The sequence below is a fragment of the Pistacia vera genome, unplaced genomic scaffold, assembly GCF_008641045.1.
Source record: "Pistacia vera cultivar Batoury unplaced genomic scaffold, PisVer_v2 Contig462, whole genome shotgun sequence".
Classification (NCBI taxonomy): Eukaryota; Viridiplantae; Streptophyta; class Magnoliopsida; order Sapindales; family Anacardiaceae; genus Pistacia; species Pistacia vera.
Window position 1 is genome coordinate 1,525,641 of NW_022196293.1, and position 20,654 is coordinate 1,546,294.

General features: G+C 36.3%; 2 protein-coding genes across 4 annotated transcripts; one reads left to right on the forward strand and one right to left on the reverse strand.

Moving 5' to 3' along the window:
- Positions 1-3,298: 3,298 nt before the first annotated feature.
- LOC116145496 (probable protein phosphatase 2C 35) lies at positions 3,299-8,301 on the forward strand. Of its 2 annotated transcripts, none has more exons than XM_031430952.1 (5): positions 3,299-5,176; positions 6,815-6,946; positions 7,350-7,562; positions 7,648-7,707; positions 7,884-8,301. In XM_031430952.1, the coding sequence occupies exons 1-4, from the start codon at positions 4,163-4,165 to the stop codon at positions 7,648-7,650; spliced, it is 1,362 nt and encodes a 453-aa protein (XP_031286812.1). In that variant the 5' UTR covers positions 3,299-4,162; the 3' UTR covers positions 7,651-7,707; positions 7,884-8,301. The 2 variants fall into 2 exon arrangements, with proteins under 2 accessions (XP_031286812.1, XP_031286813.1); XM_031430953.1 differs by having other exon boundaries at positions 3,300-5,176; positions 7,350-7,463.
- A 655-nt stretch (positions 8,302-8,956) lies between these two features.
- LOC116145484 (SAC3 family protein B) lies at positions 8,957-20,654 on the reverse strand. 2 transcript variants are annotated; one of them, XM_031430940.1, is made up of 17 exons: positions 20,396-20,654; positions 20,107-20,199; positions 19,420-19,518; positions 18,452-18,688; positions 17,630-17,752; positions 16,521-16,739; positions 16,172-16,360; positions 15,836-16,089; positions 15,440-15,540; positions 15,075-15,290; positions 14,039-14,266; positions 13,869-13,960; positions 13,507-13,600; positions 12,765-12,857; positions 11,850-12,673; positions 11,644-11,758; positions 8,957-10,887 (listed from the first exon to the last, which is right to left on the reverse strand). In XM_031430940.1, exons 1-17 carry the CDS (start codon positions 20,536-20,538, stop codon positions 9,091-9,093), a joined length of 4,917 nt encoding a protein of 1,638 aa, XP_031286800.1. In that variant the 5' UTR covers positions 20,539-20,654; the 3' UTR covers positions 8,957-9,090. The 2 variants fall into 2 exon arrangements, with proteins under 2 accessions (XP_031286800.1, XP_031286799.1); XM_031430939.1 differs by having other exon boundaries at positions 16,497-16,739.

The following is a 20,654-nucleotide window of genomic DNA, read 5'->3' on the forward strand; positions in this document are numbered from 1 at the left end:
AGTCTGTTACTGGTTCGTATCATCTTTTTGGGTGATTCTCTTATTTCTTGGAAGAGCAAGAAACAATCCATTGTTTCTCAATCTTCAACCGAAGCGAATATGTGCTATGGCATCTACTACCAAAGAGATTGTTTGGTTACGTTGGTTACTTACAGATATGGCGTTTCTTTTTCTCATCCCACTCCTATGTATGTGACAACCAGAGTTCTATTCAGATTGCTCACAACTCGGTTTTCATGACGAACTAAGCACATTGAGATCGATTGTCACCTTACTCGTCATCATCTCAAGCATGGCACCATTACCTTGCCCTTTGTTTCTTCTTCTTTGCAGATTGCAGATTTCTTTACCAAGTCATTCTATTTCCCGTTTTCGTTTTCTAGTTGGCAAACTCTCGATGCTTGTACCGCCGCACGCCATCGTGGAGTTTGAGGGAGTATTCTTTTTTGTTTTCCACTCTCTTCTAAACCTTCATTTCTTTCCCATCAACTCCTTCATTCCTCCTCTTTCCTTTCTTTCTTCTCTTCTTAATCTTCTTCTTCCTTTCTTTTTTCTTCTCCTCTCCTTTCTTTCCCACCTGGCCACTGCTTTGGCCCACGCGAAGCCAAATCTGGTCGCCACAAGGCCTCCACGTGATGGTCACATCTGGCTTCTTTCTTATACTTCTTTTAAGGTCATGAGGGAGCAAACTGAAAAAAAAAAAAAAAAAAAAAGGGATACTCATCAATGTACGCCGGCGGCGACGTCGCTCCAACCCGCGATTGGGTTGGCAACGATTTTGGCTGCGGGTTGCGACGCCTCTGCCCAAATAGCCGCCAACCCAAGCGCGCTCTCTTCCGTGCACATATTTCTTATATTTTGTGTTTTATGAATTTGTGGGTTTGTGGGGTTGGTAGATGTGTGTATTTGCTTGATTAATGGAGGCTTTGTAACGATGGGAGAGACGGTGATAGATAGGGGTGGAGGATAGGCCAATGGGTGCATTGTGGAGGTGGTGTGGTCTGGTTGAGGTGTCAACGACTCAGGCCCTACGCTTATCCACACTTTGAATTTTAAATTTTGAATTTTGACGCATACTATTAGTTGACCATCCTAACTTTACTTATAACATACTTTTTGACCATCCTAGTCTTCTTTATAATGAAATTTATTAACGGATATGTGTTGTGCCGTTGTAAAATGCCTTTTTGAAACATTTTAGGTGAAAATGTGTCATTAAACCAAACCTTGGGTGGGAAAAAAGTCGTCTACACTAAAAGAATGGCCACACTGAGCCGTGCCTCAAGCTCCACTAACCCAAACTCGTTTCGTTGGGCCAATTCCCATCTGACCCGACTTTGGACATACCATTTGGCCCAGATATCTCAATTGTCTACTAAAAATGTTCTTAAAAAAGACAGAAAAGAAAAGAACCACAACGACAATTTTAAAGGTTTAATGGCTGATCCTTATTAAGTTTCTCTTTACATCAAAATACAATTAATATTTCATAAATTGTTGCCTGTTCTGTGACGATTAAGCAATAAGCAGCATGGTGTTCATTTCAGTATTCAATTAACAAGAAAGAATTTGACCCTCAAATGGATAAACAAACATAAAATGAATCAACTTACAATAATCTCACATGCATGCTTTCTTCTGTCTCATCTCAGCTCTCTTTTAATCTTGGAGATGGAGATGCCTCTTCCTTGTCTTGCCACAAAAATGACACATTCATATCCAACATTATCTATAACTAAAACACTGGCTGTGGTTGAGTTTAAATTCAACTGGTGGCCACTGTTTTAAATTTTTAATTCATGGGATCCTTTTATTTGATTGAAATTAAGTGGTTTTATGGATTTTGACAAGTGTTACCAAGCTGGTGAGCTTTGAGCTTTTGATGAAAACGGAAATTCAAAAGTTTTATCATAATCGACTTCACTTTACTTTACCTACCCACTCTCATTTATAATTTTAAACTCCGATAATTTTATTAGACCCTCAAAACTCAGTCAATTCCTATATTTCCCGATTATATTATAGTAGATCTTTGATTCTTTATTAAGATAACAAACAAACAATGTTATATCCATGAACTCATATGAAGACAAAAATAAAAAACTACAAAACCTTTGAGGTTAGGCATATAAGTATAGTGGATACAACAATCTTTATTCGGAATTATCTTTGGGTTGTCTCAGTAAAGACAAATGATTCAACATATTTCTTGATTCAAGTCTACCTAGGTACTAATAAGGTGATCACTGAGGAATTTTCCATCCTTCACTTTAGGCTCCAAGGTTAGTTTGAGGTGCATATAACTGGTTCAGATCCTCCCAAACTAAAAAAAACCTTCACCATATTTAAATTTGATGACAATTTGAAAAAAAAAAAAAAAAAAAAAAAAAGTTTGATGAAGAGAGGAAGAAGGATTAATTGCCTCTAGGTCTGAGTGATCTCGATAAAAACTCTTGTGTGTATTACTCAAGAGATTTCAAATTCGATTCCCTTCTAGGTTGTTCGACAAGACTCTTGGGTGTATTCCTTAAGAGGTCTTAGTTAAAGTCCCTCCTCGATTATTATAGGGATATTTACTTGATTTTTTACTTCAAATATTTTAAGGTTCTGAAAATTTGTTTAAACGTGCGTAAGCTGGTCTGAACTCCCTCATGGTAAGGAGAGCAAAAAAGATATATATATATATAATATATATATATATATATAATATATATATAAAAAAGGATAGGAGACATAGTTTTGGTCCCATCATAACGAAAATTGTTGCCAAAAAAAAAAAATGAAGATTTGGAATTTAGGTTGAAACATGCATTCCTAACCCACCCTTTGATTCTCTCATCAAAATCTTTTTCCTTACTTAACCTCTGTGAAGGGACTCTCTTCCTGCTTTGGGTTTCTTTCTTTATGCATACTCGTTACGCTTACGCAACACCAGCACAAACTTCGAAACACATATCAAGACAACTCAATGCAAAAATTCACAAACACCTTACCTGATCCATGCTATCATGGAGGGTTTCAATTCACTTGGCTTTTATCAAATTCATTCATCCTTTTCCTAATATATTACATTTCCTAATAATATCCTAAGATTTCTCATATCAAATGTTGTATAATTTTACTAATAATTTTATACATAATCCGATTCATCAAGTGAAATGTGCAATAAATTAAGTTTATTATATCTATTTTAAGCTGAAATTTTATAATTATTGGAAAATTTTTGATTCAAGGGGAAAAAAAACCAATGAAATGGGATAATGGCATTTGTTTAAGAGAGAATTAGTCCTCCTGGTTTGAATTGGGGGGCCTTCTTCTCCAGGGAAAAGGAAAAAAAAAAAAAATGAAATGAAATAAAAATAATATATGTAAACGAGCCCTCCAATTGTATCAAATTTCCGAGAGAGTGAAGATCATCTTCTATCTTTTATCTTCGGCTAATTTCTTGTAGGTGAATAAAGAAATGGCGGTGTTTGTGTTTGTGTTTGTCCGTTTCTATTGATTATAATAAAATTTTGACATCTCTCCTCACACGTTCTCACTTTACTGTGTCGTGTGCGCGTTTTCTTGGGACATGAGCCTTTGTTTTTGTGCAGAGACAATACCCATCCATGCACACACATCGATTCTCAATATCTTCTCTCTCTTTCTCTCTTGAAACCAACCCCCATTTTTGTTTATAGGGTTTTCTTTTTCTTCGAATCCTTTGCCACTCGTGTTTTCTTTTTGGAGCCTTGATCTTGTGTCCTGAAAAGCTGCAATTTTTCTTTGAAAATCCCACAACACCTTCTCTCTCTTTAATTGTGAACAACGAAAAGAATACAAAGGAGATAAAGAAACCAAGAAGAAGCTGTTTCGTGATCAGACCAAAATGTCCCAAACTTTTGCTTCAATCTGAGGCTAGATTTGGGACCTTTCATATTTTTCTAATCTTTGCTTGTTAATTGGGTTTCTTTTGTTCTTTTTGAAATTCTAGTCTAATCATTCAATAAACCAAATTCCCTCGAAGCATAGAATTTTTCTTTGCTTGTTCTAGGGTTTGTCTTTTGTTCGTTGTTTAATATGGATTATTCATGCGATTACCCTCTTAACAGCTACAAATTTGAAATCAAAGAATACCCATTTGGCCATTTTCACCAAGAATTGCCTCTCTTCGTCAGCCATGTGGTTCCAGTCATTTTTAGTTTCTTTTAAGAATTTTGTCAAATCTCTGTTCTGCTCATTTCTTTCTCTGTTGTATCTTCCAATTTCGGTTGTCAAAAAAATGGGTTGTGTTCATGGAAAGTGTTGCAGTCGCTACCCGTCATCATCAGACGGTGATTCTCGTCCTGAAGTGAGTCCGTACAGTTTCCATGGCAAGCACGTGATTGCACAAAGAACAATAGAGTCTGCTCCTGTTCCTTCACATAACTACAAATTAGAGTACTCTTTTTTGACACAACGTGGGTACTATCCGGACTCGCCTGATAAGGAAAACCAAGACAGTTTCTGCATCAAAACGCAAGTTCAAGGTAACCCAAATGTTCATTTCTTTGGTGTATTTGATGGGCATGGTCAATATGGCACCCAATGTTCAAATTTTGTTCAGCAAAAATTGATTGAGGTATTGGAAAATGAACCCTTGTTGTTGGATGATCCTGTTAAAGCTTATAATGCAGCATTTCAAACGGTAAATAATGAGTTACATATGAGTGAAATTGATGATACAATGAGTGGTACTACTGCAATTACAGTTCTTCTTATTGGGGATAAAATATATGTTGCTAATGTGGGTGATTCGAGGGCAGTGATTGCTGTCAAAGATGGGAATAGAATTGTTGCTGAGAGCTTGTCTCATGATCAAACACCATTTAGGAAAGATGAGTGCGAGAGGGTGAAGCTTTGTGGGGCAAGGGTTTTGAGTGTTGATCAGGTGGAAGGGCTTAAGGACCCAAATATTCAGACATGGGGTGATGAAGAGAGTGAAGGGGGTGATCCTCCCAGGTTGTGGGTTCAGAACGGGATGTATCCGGGGACGGCATTTACACGAAGTGTTGGAGATAGTACTGCTGAGAAGATTGGTGTAGTTGCAGTTCCTGAGATTGCGGTGGTTCAGCTTACTTCCAATCATTCATTCTTTGTTGTTGCGAGTGATGGAGTTTTTGAGTTCCTTTCAAGCCAAGCTGTTGTCGATATGGTATGATACTTAATATCTAAGTAGACTAATGACACTCATGTACATCTTGTTTATTTGGTTTACTTTGTCGCTATTCATTTCAACGTGATTGAATTATTGTCGTTATGGTGAAACTTTGAATTCATTGAGGATTGTATTATCTGCTATGAAGCATGATATTCTAATGATGATATTAAGTAGACAATGATACTCAGATATGTCTTGTTTATTTGGTGCTATTCATTTCAGCATGATTGAATTATGTTGTTATGGTGAAACTTTAAATTCATTGAGGATTGTATCATCTGCTATGAAACATGATATTTAATGAAATCTTGCGGGTGCATGTATATAATTGGTGAAGTTGAAGTTGATTCATACCTCTCGATGAAGTTTGGCTTGTTTTTTTTGTTGCTCATGTTTGTTAAGCCGTATTCCGCTTTTATGTCACTGTTGGCACTCAGGCAGTATGAATGCAATTTGCTGACAGGTTGTGTGAAATAAAAATTTAAGCATACAAAAAAGAGAGAAAGAAAAAATATGATGACCCTTTTTCCTTGCTGTCATGAGTCTATTCTCAAATGAATGGTTTTGCATCCTGCATTGCACATATTGCGGTAGCCATCATTCCAATAACGAAATCAGCCGTTATGAAACTATGCATACAATTTTGTTTGTTTAGTTCATGACTTTATATGCACAGGTGAATATTAGGGGGCAATAGATGCTCAAGGTAGATGGAAACTTTCAAGGGCACTTGAGAGATTGAGATATAAGCAGCAAATGGTAAATTATGTAATTTTTTTTTTTTTTTTTTTTTTTTGTTACTGTTATAGCCCAGCCTCATACATAGCTCACTGAGTTACTTTCAGTGGCGTTTGAGAGTTGGAGATATTAGCAGAAATTGATAACTGTGTAATTTTATTTTATCTTTTTAGTTTATGTTTAAAATTTGGTTCGTGTTACACCCCAATCTCATACATGCATTAAACTGACTTACTTGCTGTGAAGTTCAAAATCGATGCAATTGGTTTTTTTTTAAAGTTGTAAAGTGATGAATTTTAGGAATTGGTATACCGCTAAGACCAGAGAATAGTGCACAAGTGTTCCAAGTTTTTATATACTCTAGTTAATTCTTTACTTTCAACATATTTCAACACTCTTAAAAAATTGCACATACCCTTTTTGATAAGGATCAGAGTAGATGGACAGAGTATTACCTCAGATGTGTTTGCTTATTTTATACAATCGTGTTCAATTGATATTGTATGTTTCTTTGAGTATTTCGGCCTCACTTAGATCAGCAATGTCTATTCCTGCTGCTGTTTGCAGGATACATTGACCTGTGGCATTGTGTCATTTAAGTGGATAAGGGTTCCATAGGCTAGCCTATTTGATTCAGTTCTATTTTTTGGAATTTGCTTAAATACTAGATTGAAATTAGCATCTTCAATATTTCTTTTCAGATATGGGAAGGTTCTTCCTGTTTGTCAACTTTATGCATAATATTTCTTTTATTTTTTACTTGATGAATTCTTGAATGTTATGTCCACTCTATCTAAATCTCAGTATTTTTTTTTTATCATTCTCTGAATTGGCTTTACTCTTTGCCCTGCGTTTGTTCCCCTAACATTTTTTTTTTTTTTTTTTTTTGTGTAGGCGGCGAAGTATACAGATCCTCGGGATGCTTGTTCTGCAATTGCTGGAGAATCATACAAACTGTGGTTGGAGCATGAAAATCGGACAGATGATATCACAATTATCATTGTCAACATTAAAGACTTTTCTAATGTATGTATGATATATAATTTCCTTTGCCTACGTATTTTCTACACGTTCTTGAGATCTTACCATAGGCTAAATCTATTACACTGATTCATTAGTAATGAAACATGTGGTGATTCCTAGGATCTACATTTTGTCAACATCCACTTTGGAGAACTATTTTACAAATTTAGCTTATTCAAATACCTAGTTTAGAGCCATATGTAAGTGTAACCTATGGATGTAATTGCTTGTCGTCTTTCAGCTAGGAAACTTAATAGATAGGAAACGAGAATTCATTTGAACTCTGCCTCATTTTCCTTTGCTCGTGCAACCATGCAAGTTTTGAATTTGATGCATGACTCAATAATAATTATTTCGACTCCATTTATTGGCTTGTAATTTAAAATATTTCTTTATATTGCTACAGTCAGGTGCTGGTTCTGCTGACACAAGTGGATACAATCGTAGGCCATCACTTCTGAAAAATGGAAAGGCTGGTTCTGACATGTCGACTCCTTCAGGGTCAGAATTTTTTCGCTCGGTAAGAAGTGATTTCTCAGACCTTCAGCGGACAGTTTCAATTACTGAAAATCAAGCTATTACTGTTTCATCTCTGACTCATCGAAAGCCTGTAGAATTGGTATTTGTCTTATGCTTGCTTTTTGAAGCATAATTTTATCTTTGTTGAAGTAGCTAAGCTATTATTTCTCTCCAATTCATTGCAGTGATCTGGATTGAAGGCTTTCAGAAGTTGCCTTGGATACTGTGTTTAATTTTGTTAAGTGGTACCTATCTATCCTTTTTAATTGATATGGTTTCTAAAATACAATATGTTGGAAGTGTCTGGAGAAGGGATACGTGCTTATCTTTTTGAATCTTTGCCCAAAATTATGATTTAGTAAAAATCTACTCAATGTTTATTGAAGTCTTTACGAATGTTGTAATTTTTGGCTGGTATCAGGATGTCGACTTCAGGCAGCAGAAGCCATTTGTTCTGCATATCTTCACTGATTCCAGGCTAGGATGTCTTAATGATGTTACGGGGAAACTGTTACTAACCAGTAACCACACAAGATGCTACTAGGAGAACAAAATGCTCTCCTCATAGCTGTAACCTGCTGATTAAGAGATAGAAGCGAAATGAAAAGTTCGAAGAGGCTTTGGGCAGATAGAACAGTTGGTAGTTGATGATCGTGATGTGAGGAGATGTGAAATCGAAGATATGTTTCATTATGGCTGTAAAGTTGTTTGGGATGTTAGCTTTAAAGTTAAATTATATGTAAACCTCACTTGTGATCATCTCACCAACATGATGAACATGGAATGAGAGATTTAACTTCCAGAGGTATATATGATTGTTAACAGCATTTCCTTGGCAATGGCGTATATAATATTCATGTGATGATATATCAGTTTGAATGATGATTGGTTTTGCCTCTCATTCAATATGTTAAAAGGTTTACAGCTTTTGAATGCCCTGGGCCTGGCTCGAGTCTTGTCCATGATGTTTCCTCAATACAAGACAAATTTGTGGGGTTTCAAGACCCACATGCCTTGGCCTCTTTGAGCTTACTTTTCATTACTGTCGTCAGCAACACAGCATGTAAAATTGTCAATCCAATACCTTGAGCCTCTGCTACCTGCGATAGCCAACTAAAAGACCGATCCATATATAATATGAAGCTGCAATAACAAATAAATCTTTTCCACACCCAAGTATAAATTTGGTTTTCTCATATTATTAAAAATTGAGGTTTACCATGGATGATTTATATGTAGTCAAATATGGGTGACTGACTAACTCCTGCTTGAGTGAACTGAATGGCTCAAGCTTGTAAAGACAAAAATTTATTAATATTTCTGCTCATGAAGCTTCCAAAAGACCAAATCATAGCATTTAGGGCTTCACATATGGCGATGAGTAATTTAGTAGTTCCTTTGCAGTTCGCACCTTAAAATTACACGTTCCCTATTTGGCAGATGAATTTCTGCAGAAAACAGTCTAATTTAATGCAAATGATTTATAAACTTGAAGAAGTACAAAGATCTTATTATATCCTTATTGTACATTAAAAAAAAAAATCGGAATGATGCTACAAAGACAGACTCTCCTTCTCAAAATTATATTTAACAACTGTACAAAATTCTTCCACAAAGCAATTAGCATATCAGAAAAAAACGGACAGCTTCTTGTCATTTGTGTTCTGCAGCAAGTAGCATCGCTCAAACAAATTGCTTAAATTTTCGGTTTCCCTCGTCACATTTTTGGACAACATTATTTTACTAGCTGTGTTGTTTAATTTACTTGTGTCAGAAACATCATCTGCCGCGACGTATTTATCATTCTGTGAGGAATTTCTTTCATCCTCTTCTAAGTTAATTATGTTAGCAGGTTCTTGAACTTCACCATTTAACGCTACCCCTGGTAAATGCCTCTGCACTTCTGGCTGAGAGTGAGTCCTCTGAGTCAAAAGAGGGCTGAAGCCACCTTCCAGTACTTCATCTAAAGACAGATGACTTAAGCTATAAGGCGGAGATAGAGTACCTTCAAATCCTAACTTATCCAGATTATCAGAAGCTGAAGCTGAAGCAGCAAAATGCTCCTCCAGAACATAAGCTGAAGATAAGGCCCCATTGGTTAGACTCATTAATCGCCAATTGAAAATCCGCCGGAAAATCACTACCCAGTTTGGAACCATGTAGTAGCTCAAGTTTTGGAGCTCAAGCCTCGTGCTTCTTTGTAGCATTATTGATGCCTCTTTTGTTGCCAGTGAAATTCCCATCATGTTACATGATTGTGTCAAATATCTAATCAAGCAACTTTCAAGTTGTGATCTCTGAATCTCAATCTCCTTGCCCATGTTAGAACCTCTGCTCAACCAGGATATATCATCAGGAAAAGCTGGAAGTTTTACGTTCTTCAATGAACACTCGAGTAATTCTATTCTTGTTGCAGAGCTCCATCCTAAGCTTGGCACAGACCAATTCTCCATGAAATATTCATCACCAGAATTATCCACCATTGCAATCTCAGGACAAGGCCAACTGGCAGGATTTGCTTTAGCAGCAGCCACAATTTCCTCCCGCGACCGATCTAAGGCTTCATTGAAAGCTGATATACAGTGGTTTGGACTCACTTCATGATCACTCAATTTGTTAAGCACCTCCAGAACAGAACCCAGGTGAGTCAGGATGAGTTCGCGTGTTTTAACACAACGAACAACAGGTTGTACAGGTGACTGATCTGCCAGCCACTCTAACCCTTCCCTTAGTTGCTCATCACTGAAAAATCCATCCGAGTAACCCTTTTGTTGGTTCCCAACAAGGAATTTAACCATAAAACTCTTAACCCTTGACTTATCAATGTCACGGAGGCCCAAACCATTGACTATAACAGCATAAGGATCTAAAACCTCTTCATTATTTGAGCTACTAAGGATCAGAAGAGGCAGGCAGGAACCGGAAGGTATTGACATCAAAAGATTATGGAGTTGAAATTTTTGGAGCTTCAATGGGATGCTTTCAGATACAAGAAACAGAACTGCACTTGCACCGGATACAGTATCATTTGGATGGTCAACTTTTGTCTCCTTAACAATTGAAAAGCAGCAGGTCAAACCAGAACCAGATTGGCTAGGAAGCCACTTCTTCCAAATTGAAAGGCCAGGAGATGAAACTACCAGATCATCATCATAATCTTTCCGAGGAGGCATAAGCTTTGAAAACAACCATGACTCTGCTGCAAAATGGGAAACCTGGGTTCTCTGCATGTGTTCATCCCGTTCTTGACTGTCCTGAGAACATAGAATAATTTTCCAGCACAGAAACTTGGCATCTCGGTTTCTTCTGCCAAGTATACCTGCTATCACATCTGAAACATTCAGCTTTGACCATGACCGTTCATGTTTCTCATATCTCTCCATCATGACATGATCAATATCAAACTCGCCACGTGTGAATGGTTGCTATACAGAAAAGAAAAAGCAAAGATCAAACAAAATAACTCAAGGTTGAGCAAAATAATCAGCAAGAACTTCGTTTTCCAGCTAAAATAAGCACGTTTCTCAACAAAAAGAAGATATTCAATAGCAGAAGGGACAAAAAAGCAAATTTTGTTTTGACCATTCCCATGTGGACTTCCCGAATTCAATCTTCAACAGACCATTAGCTCATTCTCATATGAAAAGACAATAATTCTATAACATTGAATATAACAATGATAAACAATTGCAAGTATATAAACAGATGCTCTGAAATAGCATGGCAGCAACAAAACTCAAATAGCTATCATATTGCACTGGGGAACTGAATAGGAGAAAAAAGTCAAAGACAATATATTTCTTCTTCATAAGGTGACATGCAAACATTTAATAATAGATAACTTGCTGAACTAATTTAGCAGCACATATCATAGAACGATACACAGTAACTAAGTGCACAAGCTTTAAACAAAGTTCACTTAACAAATTGTTGAGAGAGAAATAAGTCACTTCATTCCATTTTGTTCAACTGAAGCATGAGAAACAGTACACTGAGACACAAAAGAAGAGGCCATATTTTTTTCTAAAGTAAATTATAGATGCCAGAGGCAGAGAGAGAAAAGATGCCATGCATGAAACAATGAATTGAAGCAATTTTCTGGTCCGGCTATTTTGTTAAAATAAATAATCTATAACACTCAACCAAGAGGACCAATACTAAAAGGAGGTGAAATGGCTTACAACTTTGTTCTTTTGAATTGGTGGTCCCAATGACAATGAATTTAGTGCAGCATTTGCAGCTAGTTTCCTTTGTTCACGCAACTCCTTTTGCTTTGAAGAACGACGCCTCCATAACCTTGAAGGAGAGAAATTCAAGAGAAGTAAGATATGTGGTAGGTATGCGATTCTTAAACTTACAGTTTAAAGCTTTGAACAAGAAATCAAACCTTAAGATTAACTTGAGTTTTGCCAAAGCAACTTCTTCCTCTAAATAACTTGCCATAACTTCATCCTTTTCATTTTCCATGGCTTCATCTTTTTCACTTATCATAACTTCATCATTTTCCTTTTCTCGATGAGTAACAGAAGGTTCTTCATCTTCTAAGTTATTAGTAGCTACAATTTGAGGCAAAGTATTATCTACAGAATAATCATATCTTCTAAAACTGAGGGATCTATCTTGCTGAGATGTTCTTGGCACAGATTGGATAGGAAAAACATCCGTGAAAAAAGCAGTCCTATTCTCTGGAGACATTCTGAAAAAAGCATCGTCTTGTTTCTCCTCAGGTACAACTTCAGCTGGCTGGGGTTTAGGGGAAGTATGAGCCACTGAGAAACTCCAGGGCAAAGTACAGGCAGTAGTCACCTTGTGGTCATCTTGATTTTGTCGACCAACCATCGATGTCTCAATTAAGGGCGGCACCGGTCTGCCTTTTTTTGGGGATGAAATGGCTGCAGAATCAGACATTTCTTCATCAACTGCACGGACTGAAATTTTCCTTCTAACAGAAGGAATGGATGTTGTGTCATGCTTATGGATCTTATCCAGCTGAATTTCTTTTTTTGCTTCAATAGGCAACGATATAGCTTGAGTAGAAGCCAAAATATCCTCAACCATTGTTTTCGACCTTTTCGTGTGGACAAGTTTTGAACACTTGGTAGGATAGTCACTGTCACTATTGAGAAATTGGCCTTCCTTCACCATATATAGCTCCTCAAATTCCTTTATCAAAAACCCATGATACTCTAAAAGGCTTTCTATGTCCTCTTCCTAACAACCACCACCAAGCAAAGATATAAGACCACTATGAATTCACACAAAACGAATAAATATAGGATTTACTCGTGCCAAGGAAAGATACCTCCATACCAAGCCACCTCCCAACATGGGCAACAGGGAGACCTTGGTTATTCAGTAGACCAGAGTGTAGAGAAGCAAGCGCCTGGGTTCGTAACTGATCCAAACAGCACAAATACACGAGACAAAATTACTTGCATATCTGTATTTTTGTGCTCAACTTTATTCCAATTTCATTTTTTTAGAATAAAGTTCCTTATGTTAACATTTCATGATGAGTCCTCGCCTTTGTAGGCATCAAAGTCCAAGAATTTTTGGTTGCACCAAACATCAAACCAATGATATAACATATACAAGCCTTCCCTCCAAAAATACGTTTGTTAGCATAAAGAATGTGAACTTTCCATATTAATATTCAAGCACAAACTTAAATTTCACATATATGTACTCCATTATACAGCCCCAAAAATAATAACATTAAAAAAAAAAAATTTGTTTAAACACTCAAATCAAAATATTAGATGCAACATGGACAAAAGCACCAATGAGTTTAAGAGATATGCTTAATCATGGTAAACATCATCAACGCATAAATGCATGTAAGCAATAACCAAATGTTCAAAGCATGAATGATTGGTAGAAGAAACAAAATCCTAATTCATTACTACCACACAAGAATTTGTTTTTGGATTACCCTAATAGCTAATTACTATGAGAACTAAATACATGGAACATAAAGAAACTTTATGCTCTTTTGGAATCTTTAGGCTAAATTGAATGTGAACAAAAGATATATCTCCTCGTACCTTAGCAAAATGAGCATGCATTAGGCATGCTTGAAGATAACTAGCTTTCCTTGCAAGTCGAAAGAAGGCGATAAAATTACCCATTCTACAAGCTCTGAAGAAGCCAAAAAGTTTTATTATTAGACTACGTTTAACGCATAATCCACCAAATATAATTATAGTAATCCTATACATCCTAAATCTGATTCACAAGTTGTGATTTCAAGTGATGGGACAATGTTTTATAGGTATATATCACAGACCACATGATCACATAATCTACATTTACCACTAAAACAATATAGTATCACTTAAGATTCAAAACTTGAAATATAAACCTAGAATACATAACATTATTCATAAAAGTAAGGAGAAAAAACAACCTAGCAACGTCACGGGCAAATAATACTTCTGGTGTTTGTCTTATTTCTGGAGTCATCTTTGCTAGATCCAACGATAGCTCTGCTGGTTCAACCTAGCAGGATTTGCATATTTTCACATACAAAATTCAAATGAAATATGCAGAATTGAGTTGCCACAGCAGATGACTTACTTTGTACCCAGGATGTTTGTCCAATTTAAGAAGCGCATAATAACCTCGAAATTCTTTTTCCGTTGGCACATTTATCCCCTTTTTCCTGTGATCATCATACATCTGGAACAATTCAACTGATGTTTTATTCATCTGTTCAATATTGAGATGTGCATCAAATCCCTCGGCAAAGCCCTCTCCTTTAGTGTATTCACATAGCTCATGCATGGCCATGATGTGAAGCCTTATCTGACAGCCACAGCAATCAGTAATACCATTTAGTCTAAATAATAATAAAAACATGCTATTGCATATATATTTACACAATTAATGCAAATCTCCAGGAAAACAAAGAACTGTGCTTCAATTGATCAGATAAACATGACATAAAAAGAGGAAAAAGAAAACAATGAATCTGAGGATTAAAAAACATGCACTTGACTAATATGACAAGGGCCCAACTTAAGCTGGTACTAAGGAAAACAGAATCCACAGGAACATGCTTCAGCAAATATAATACACATGGCAATAATTTTAATTCGTCTGTGCATTATTGCCATGAGATTTGTTTTCCAAGAATAAACTTGATCACACCAACAAGCAAGCAATACCATGACTCCAACCAGAAATACTCTATACTAAAACAATCAGAAAAAGCATTATTTAACTTTATATCCATCCAGAGTTAATATGTCATTGACATCACTTGAAGCAAGTGCTAGAAAGATCAGCCCAACATGCTTAGAGAACAGCAACATGAGGCTACAATATCAAAATGCTCCCTAACTTTGACTTCCAATCATATAGATGTAAGTAATTTCCGTGTCTGGTGTCAAGATTTAATTCACTTTCTTCAAGCTCCATACACCTATCTCTAAAATAAAAATTTTTTTTTTTTTAATCCACTAATAAATTTAAACCAAGCCCCTCTAAACAATAGAGTGCAAGACTGCTTGTACACTAACAAGAGATCTTACAGCTAAGCTAACAGGTATCACATCACAAAAACCTAAATATCATACAAACAGAAACTGAAGATTGCGTAAAAAGTATATACCATTTGTTCCAGCATAGTAATAGCTTCTTGGTTAAAAATATGCTGCATCCTCAGGTCCATCCGGATAGCTCGCATCCTATCCCATAGAAAATTGTACAAGCCAAGAAACCTTTCATCATAAGGCTGATCTAGCAAATCGAGCAGATAACCAACCGTCGTCTGCAGGATTGGCATGGGTCGTATTAAATTGGCTTCCCTCTCTGCTGTCCTATTATACTGTGTGCACACAATGCAAAAATATCCATCATGTTTCTTCTCATGAATGAAATACAAGTGACAGTAATTTCTTGAAAGAGGATAAAGGTTTAATTACATTTGAGTTTTTTTAAATACCAGTTCAACAAGAAAATTGATAACAAAATTACCTTCTTAACAGCAAGGGATTTGCTAGTTTGATTTCTATCTCCATCAAAGCGTTCATACCGGTCAAGGTCTCCTTTTCTTTCTCGTTCTGCCCTTTCTGACTCTGAAATACGAGTTAAACATTATAACGACGTCATTTTTAGGATACTTTAAAAGAGGACAGTTAATTTTTAAAGATGTTAAAAGAGAGGATTCAAGTTTAAAGAGTAAGATAGATTGCATTTTCTCTTTTTCCATATTGGTATTATTTATCAGCAACAAATTACATAAACCTTCTCTGCATTCAGATTTTAAAATAACAGGGAAAAGATAAAATAAGTATGAATTCAGGACTACAAAAGTTGCAACAGGAAAATACTCTATTACATGTTGGCTCTTAAGACAAGGAATTCACATACCAGGACACATATCTGGACATAACCCAATAATTATACTGGATGTTTCCAAGCCTTCATATTCAGATAAAGAATTGTCATTCGGATAATCCTTTGCTGATTCTAAAGGAGCCCCAACAACTTTTTGCCTCTCCACAGCAGACTGTTCTCGTCTATTAGTAGAAACTCTTTGATTGGATACATCAGGACTGGTTTGCACATCTTCACTCAGTTCAACCTTGAAACGAGCCAGTCGCTTTGCCTTGGCTTGCATTTCTCTAAATATTCCATGGAATTAGGAAAACAAAGTACAATGGAATCATAACACAACATTATAAAAACCAAGATCCAACAATTTACCGTTCAGTATCGTGTTGAGAGGAATTCAAGTTTCCCTGTAGACCTTCATCAGAAGAATGTGGAGGAGACCTAGTTCTTTTTGAAATGGGTGAGCTGGTGGACCTGGTAGTAACAACACCAGTACTGTTTGCAGATGGCACAGACCTCTGAGAAACTTGAGAATCAGGTGAACTGTGAAAACCATTGAACCTGGTACCAGCCCAAGAGGAGACAGAACATTAGGCAAGAAAATAAGCTCAAAAACATGTAATTAAAAGAATTGGAAAAAGAGAAGGTATAACAGTTCTAAAAATCTGCAATATATACCAATATATATGTAAGTAACCTTTTAGAGTCATTAAGAGCAAACCGAGGGTTTTCCCAGGAAAGTCCATTTGCTGATGGCACATGTGGGGACTTGGTCCTTTTTGGGACTTGCACATTAGGCACTTGCTCCAAATAACTTCTTTCAGAATCATAAGAACCAATATTAGGTGAGGCTCTGGACTGACCTTGATGAGCAACTAAGTTGGGATAATTGCCAAGCAGCTTGGCATGATCACCCCCCATAGGAGAAGATAAAAGAGGTCTGTCAACAAACAATACAACTATCAAAGGATATCACCATGGAAGAAATAACAAAGAATAAAACACACACACACATGTATACAATGAAGCCATAAAATTAAAGCAACAGCAAAAAATCCATTAACATTAATGTCATCATTAGTTACATGATCTCCAGCACAAGAAGGGATGCACTTCCTCGTTATAATTTCAAAGGTACAAGAAATCACACAGAGATAAAGAGGCCACTGCTTGAAAAGATTTGAACAGAAAAGAAGGTTTTCCTCCATCATAAGTGGAGACTTGACACGGTACTGTTTGAGAATAAGTAGGTCTTGGCTTACGGAAAAGTTATTGCAGGCTTGCTCAATTATGGAAAGCTCAAGCCTTCCTTTGAGACACATATTACTAACAAACCAAGCTTTGTAACCCTTGGCTCCACTTGGATGGGCATATAAACACATGGAATCTGTTATTGCTTTAATTACTTTTTCTTTATTTTAAATAATACTAGAGCTTGACAGATGTAGCTTTTTCTATATGAATGTTCAATAAATTCTGCACCAGCCATACCATTAAAAAGGGACCTCAACATACTTGAAAGATGTTACAAGTCTTGATAAAATCCAAATCTTGTCAATTCTCGTAATAAATATGAAAAACCAAGCTAATGTTGGAAAAAGAGGGCCAAGCTAAAGTTAAGCTAGTGAAGCATGAATGTGATCACAGTCCTACTGAACAGAGCCAAGCTTGAGCTCTAGTTTGTATATTGCAACCCATAAGGTACTAAATAGTTAGTATGAGAATTTTTAAGGCTAAGAATCAGTATGAGTATATTAACAGAGAATTGTCGCCTACATACATGCATGCATGCACACAAAGAAACATATAAAGTTGAAACTGAAAACTTACTGTTGACCTTCATCAAAAGAAGGGTGAAAAGCATCAACATAATGATTGCTTTGAAAAGCAGAAGGTGACACCGTTCTCACTGGAGCTAAGGGACTGTGATCATCAACAAACAAATCTGAATGGCTACAAGAGCAAGCAAAAGAAAGCAACAGTCAAAAGGCTAAAAATAAAATGGCGATGCAATTTCAAAAAGCAATACTCTTCTAACAAGTAAATATAGTCTCAAAATAACCGAAAAAGCTTTGACAAAATATTAAAAAGGCCACAAGTGTTAAAGGTTTTGTGTGTGAGAGAGAGGAAGAATATAGATGAATTTCATTCATGCAACGGATCTCCCAAAACAGGAGGAAACTTAAAGTTGATTTCAAAACACAAAATCTCATGTTATTTGATATAGTTCATATAGTTCTGAATTCACATCACAGACATGCACAACATGCATTACTTTGAGAACAGACCAATGCAACTAATTCCAATGATAGTGTAACCATCAACAATAACAAAGGAAAACTAGGGGGCATAATGCAGAGTTCTCAAGTGAAAAAACTGAAAGTTATACAACACAGGAAGATCACTCGACCCAAAAGCTTAAGCTGATACATAAGGTCCTATAGTGATACTTAAGCTTTAAGATGCCTCCTAAGGTGCACCTTCACATGGAATAAACATAACAACAACCAAAAGTCCACACACACAACTGATGAAATATACCTTGAAATAGTATTTAAGCTTTGTAACAATATTAAACATGCTACCTTTGTTATATGAAGAAATAATTTGTGCTATTAAACAGAAAGAATGATAAATTGGGATGAAATATACCTTGAAACCATAGGTTGACTAGATTTTCTCGAAAATTCTTCATCTCCAGACAGTAAAGGAGGTGACCTGGTCCTTTTTAGATCTTGGAATCGGGCAATCTTAGCTGTGGCACTAGTTCCAGAATTACGTGAAGCAACAACTGATGTCACTGCAGAAGGCCTGGGATGAGATGAGGCATCATAATCTTTGAAGAAATATCTTTGCCCATCATCCAATCTACGAGGAGGCTCAATGGATCTGAGAAAACGAGGTATCAGTAAGACATATGTGGTGTAAGAGACTGTTGATCAGAAACACAAAACAACTCTTTTATGATCTAGTTAATGATTGTATGTGCTGAAGTTCAAAAACTACTATTTGGCATATTCATAGTATATTTCATACCAAAAAAATAAAAAAGGTGCAAGGAAAGCAAAGTTTCATCTAGAACTCCAATGGCAGCCAAGAAATACAAAGATGTTGGCTTAGGATACTTGGGGAACAAACGAACAGGAGGTACTTCAATATGGTGTCTGAAGAGCAGTATTTAATCATACAACATGGTGCCACAAGCATATGACCCTAGTGCTTGACATGTGTTGACATGGTTATGTGAAAATATACATTTAAGCGGAGATTGTGTTTTTCTTATCTGTCCTGGGATCTATTAAAAAAGGAAAAAGAAGAAGGTTGTTTTTGGCTCACACTAAGAATCTGGCAGAATTTTCTTGGGTAAATCATGATCTATACTAAACTTTTTGAGCAGCTTATACCTGACTCAAAAACAAGTGCATTCATGCACACACAAATACAAATGTACATATTTTGGGATTTTTAACCAACAGCATCGTGCATGTGTAGGCAAGAAACATGTCAAGTTGCAGTAACACTATACCGACATGAACCAAATGAAACAAGAGCTTTCTAAAAGAAAAGGAAAAGGAAAAAAGACAAAGATAGAAAAATTATACATTTGTCTTGATAGTTACCTACGGACCCCTGCAGATGAGAAAGAAGGAACTGCAACAAGATGAGGGTTTTCAAATGCTGAAGGAGGTGATAGCACTTTCTGTGGAGCCTCGGGTCTTCTGTTACCAGAAGAATACCATAAATATCCATAATCAGCACAAAAAACAGCAGCTTAAAAAAAAACCTAGATAAGTGTAGATTACATGAAATGACCAAATGCCAAATGAGCAGAGGAAGTCTAGTTGTCATTTTGTGAAGGTCACACAACTGCCACTCCTAGGAAAAAGTATGTCAGCTAAGTCATTGAAGTATCTTACTATGTTTTCCTATGTCAAAGGGCAATATTTGTATATCATGTCTTCAATAGCTATTTGGGTATCCACACAGCAGTGATATATGAATTTCAAGTTTGATTCTCCTATGTTTAGTCAAGAACCAAGCAGAAATTCAAAAACCCAAGTAAATCATAAGAATACATCAGTTCCTTGGAGCTCGTAATATAAGAACAAGACTTGCTGACATCTGGTGAGTTTTTTTCTACATCACTTCAAATAGCTAGCTTTCTAAGCAACTAACACATGTATCTTGTCTAATTTTTGCAACAGCAAATCCCCTTGTAAGCAAATGTTAAATTATTGTCATAATCAGAATAAGCTGTTAATTTAAAAAAAAAAAAAAACCCTAGAAATTTTGAAATTGTTCCTCACCTTTCTCTGGAAGTTTGGTAAGGTCTGGCAGTTGGACCTGAGCTCCCAAAAGGCACAGAAGGTGAAGTTGTCCTCTCTATAACTTCAGGTTGCCTATAATCAAAACATCATAATCAAACCAAAAACCCATGATTCTTGATACAAAATATTAAAATTTGCGATTGTGGAAACGGATAACATTCAAATCTTGAATTTAAAAACGAAAAACTTTAACACTTAAAAAAGTCAAAAAACAAAGTTTGAAAATAGTAAGAGAAACGGAAAAAGAAGAAGAAGAAACATAGATTACCTGGGCGATGGAGATGGGGTAAAATTGGGAAAAGGAGAAGTAGAGGAGGGAGGAGGAGGAGTTAAATTTCCGAAAGTGGGAAGGGATTTTGTGGGAACAGAGGGGCCTGACTGCTTTCCAAACCCTGAATAATTATACGCCATTTATGTTTTCTACAGCATTCACGATCTTTCAAGTGCTAAACCTTGTTTGTTTCTTTGAATCGGGAGAGAGAGGGGAGAAGGAAAAGACAGTAATTCTTTTTCTTTTTTAATGCCGG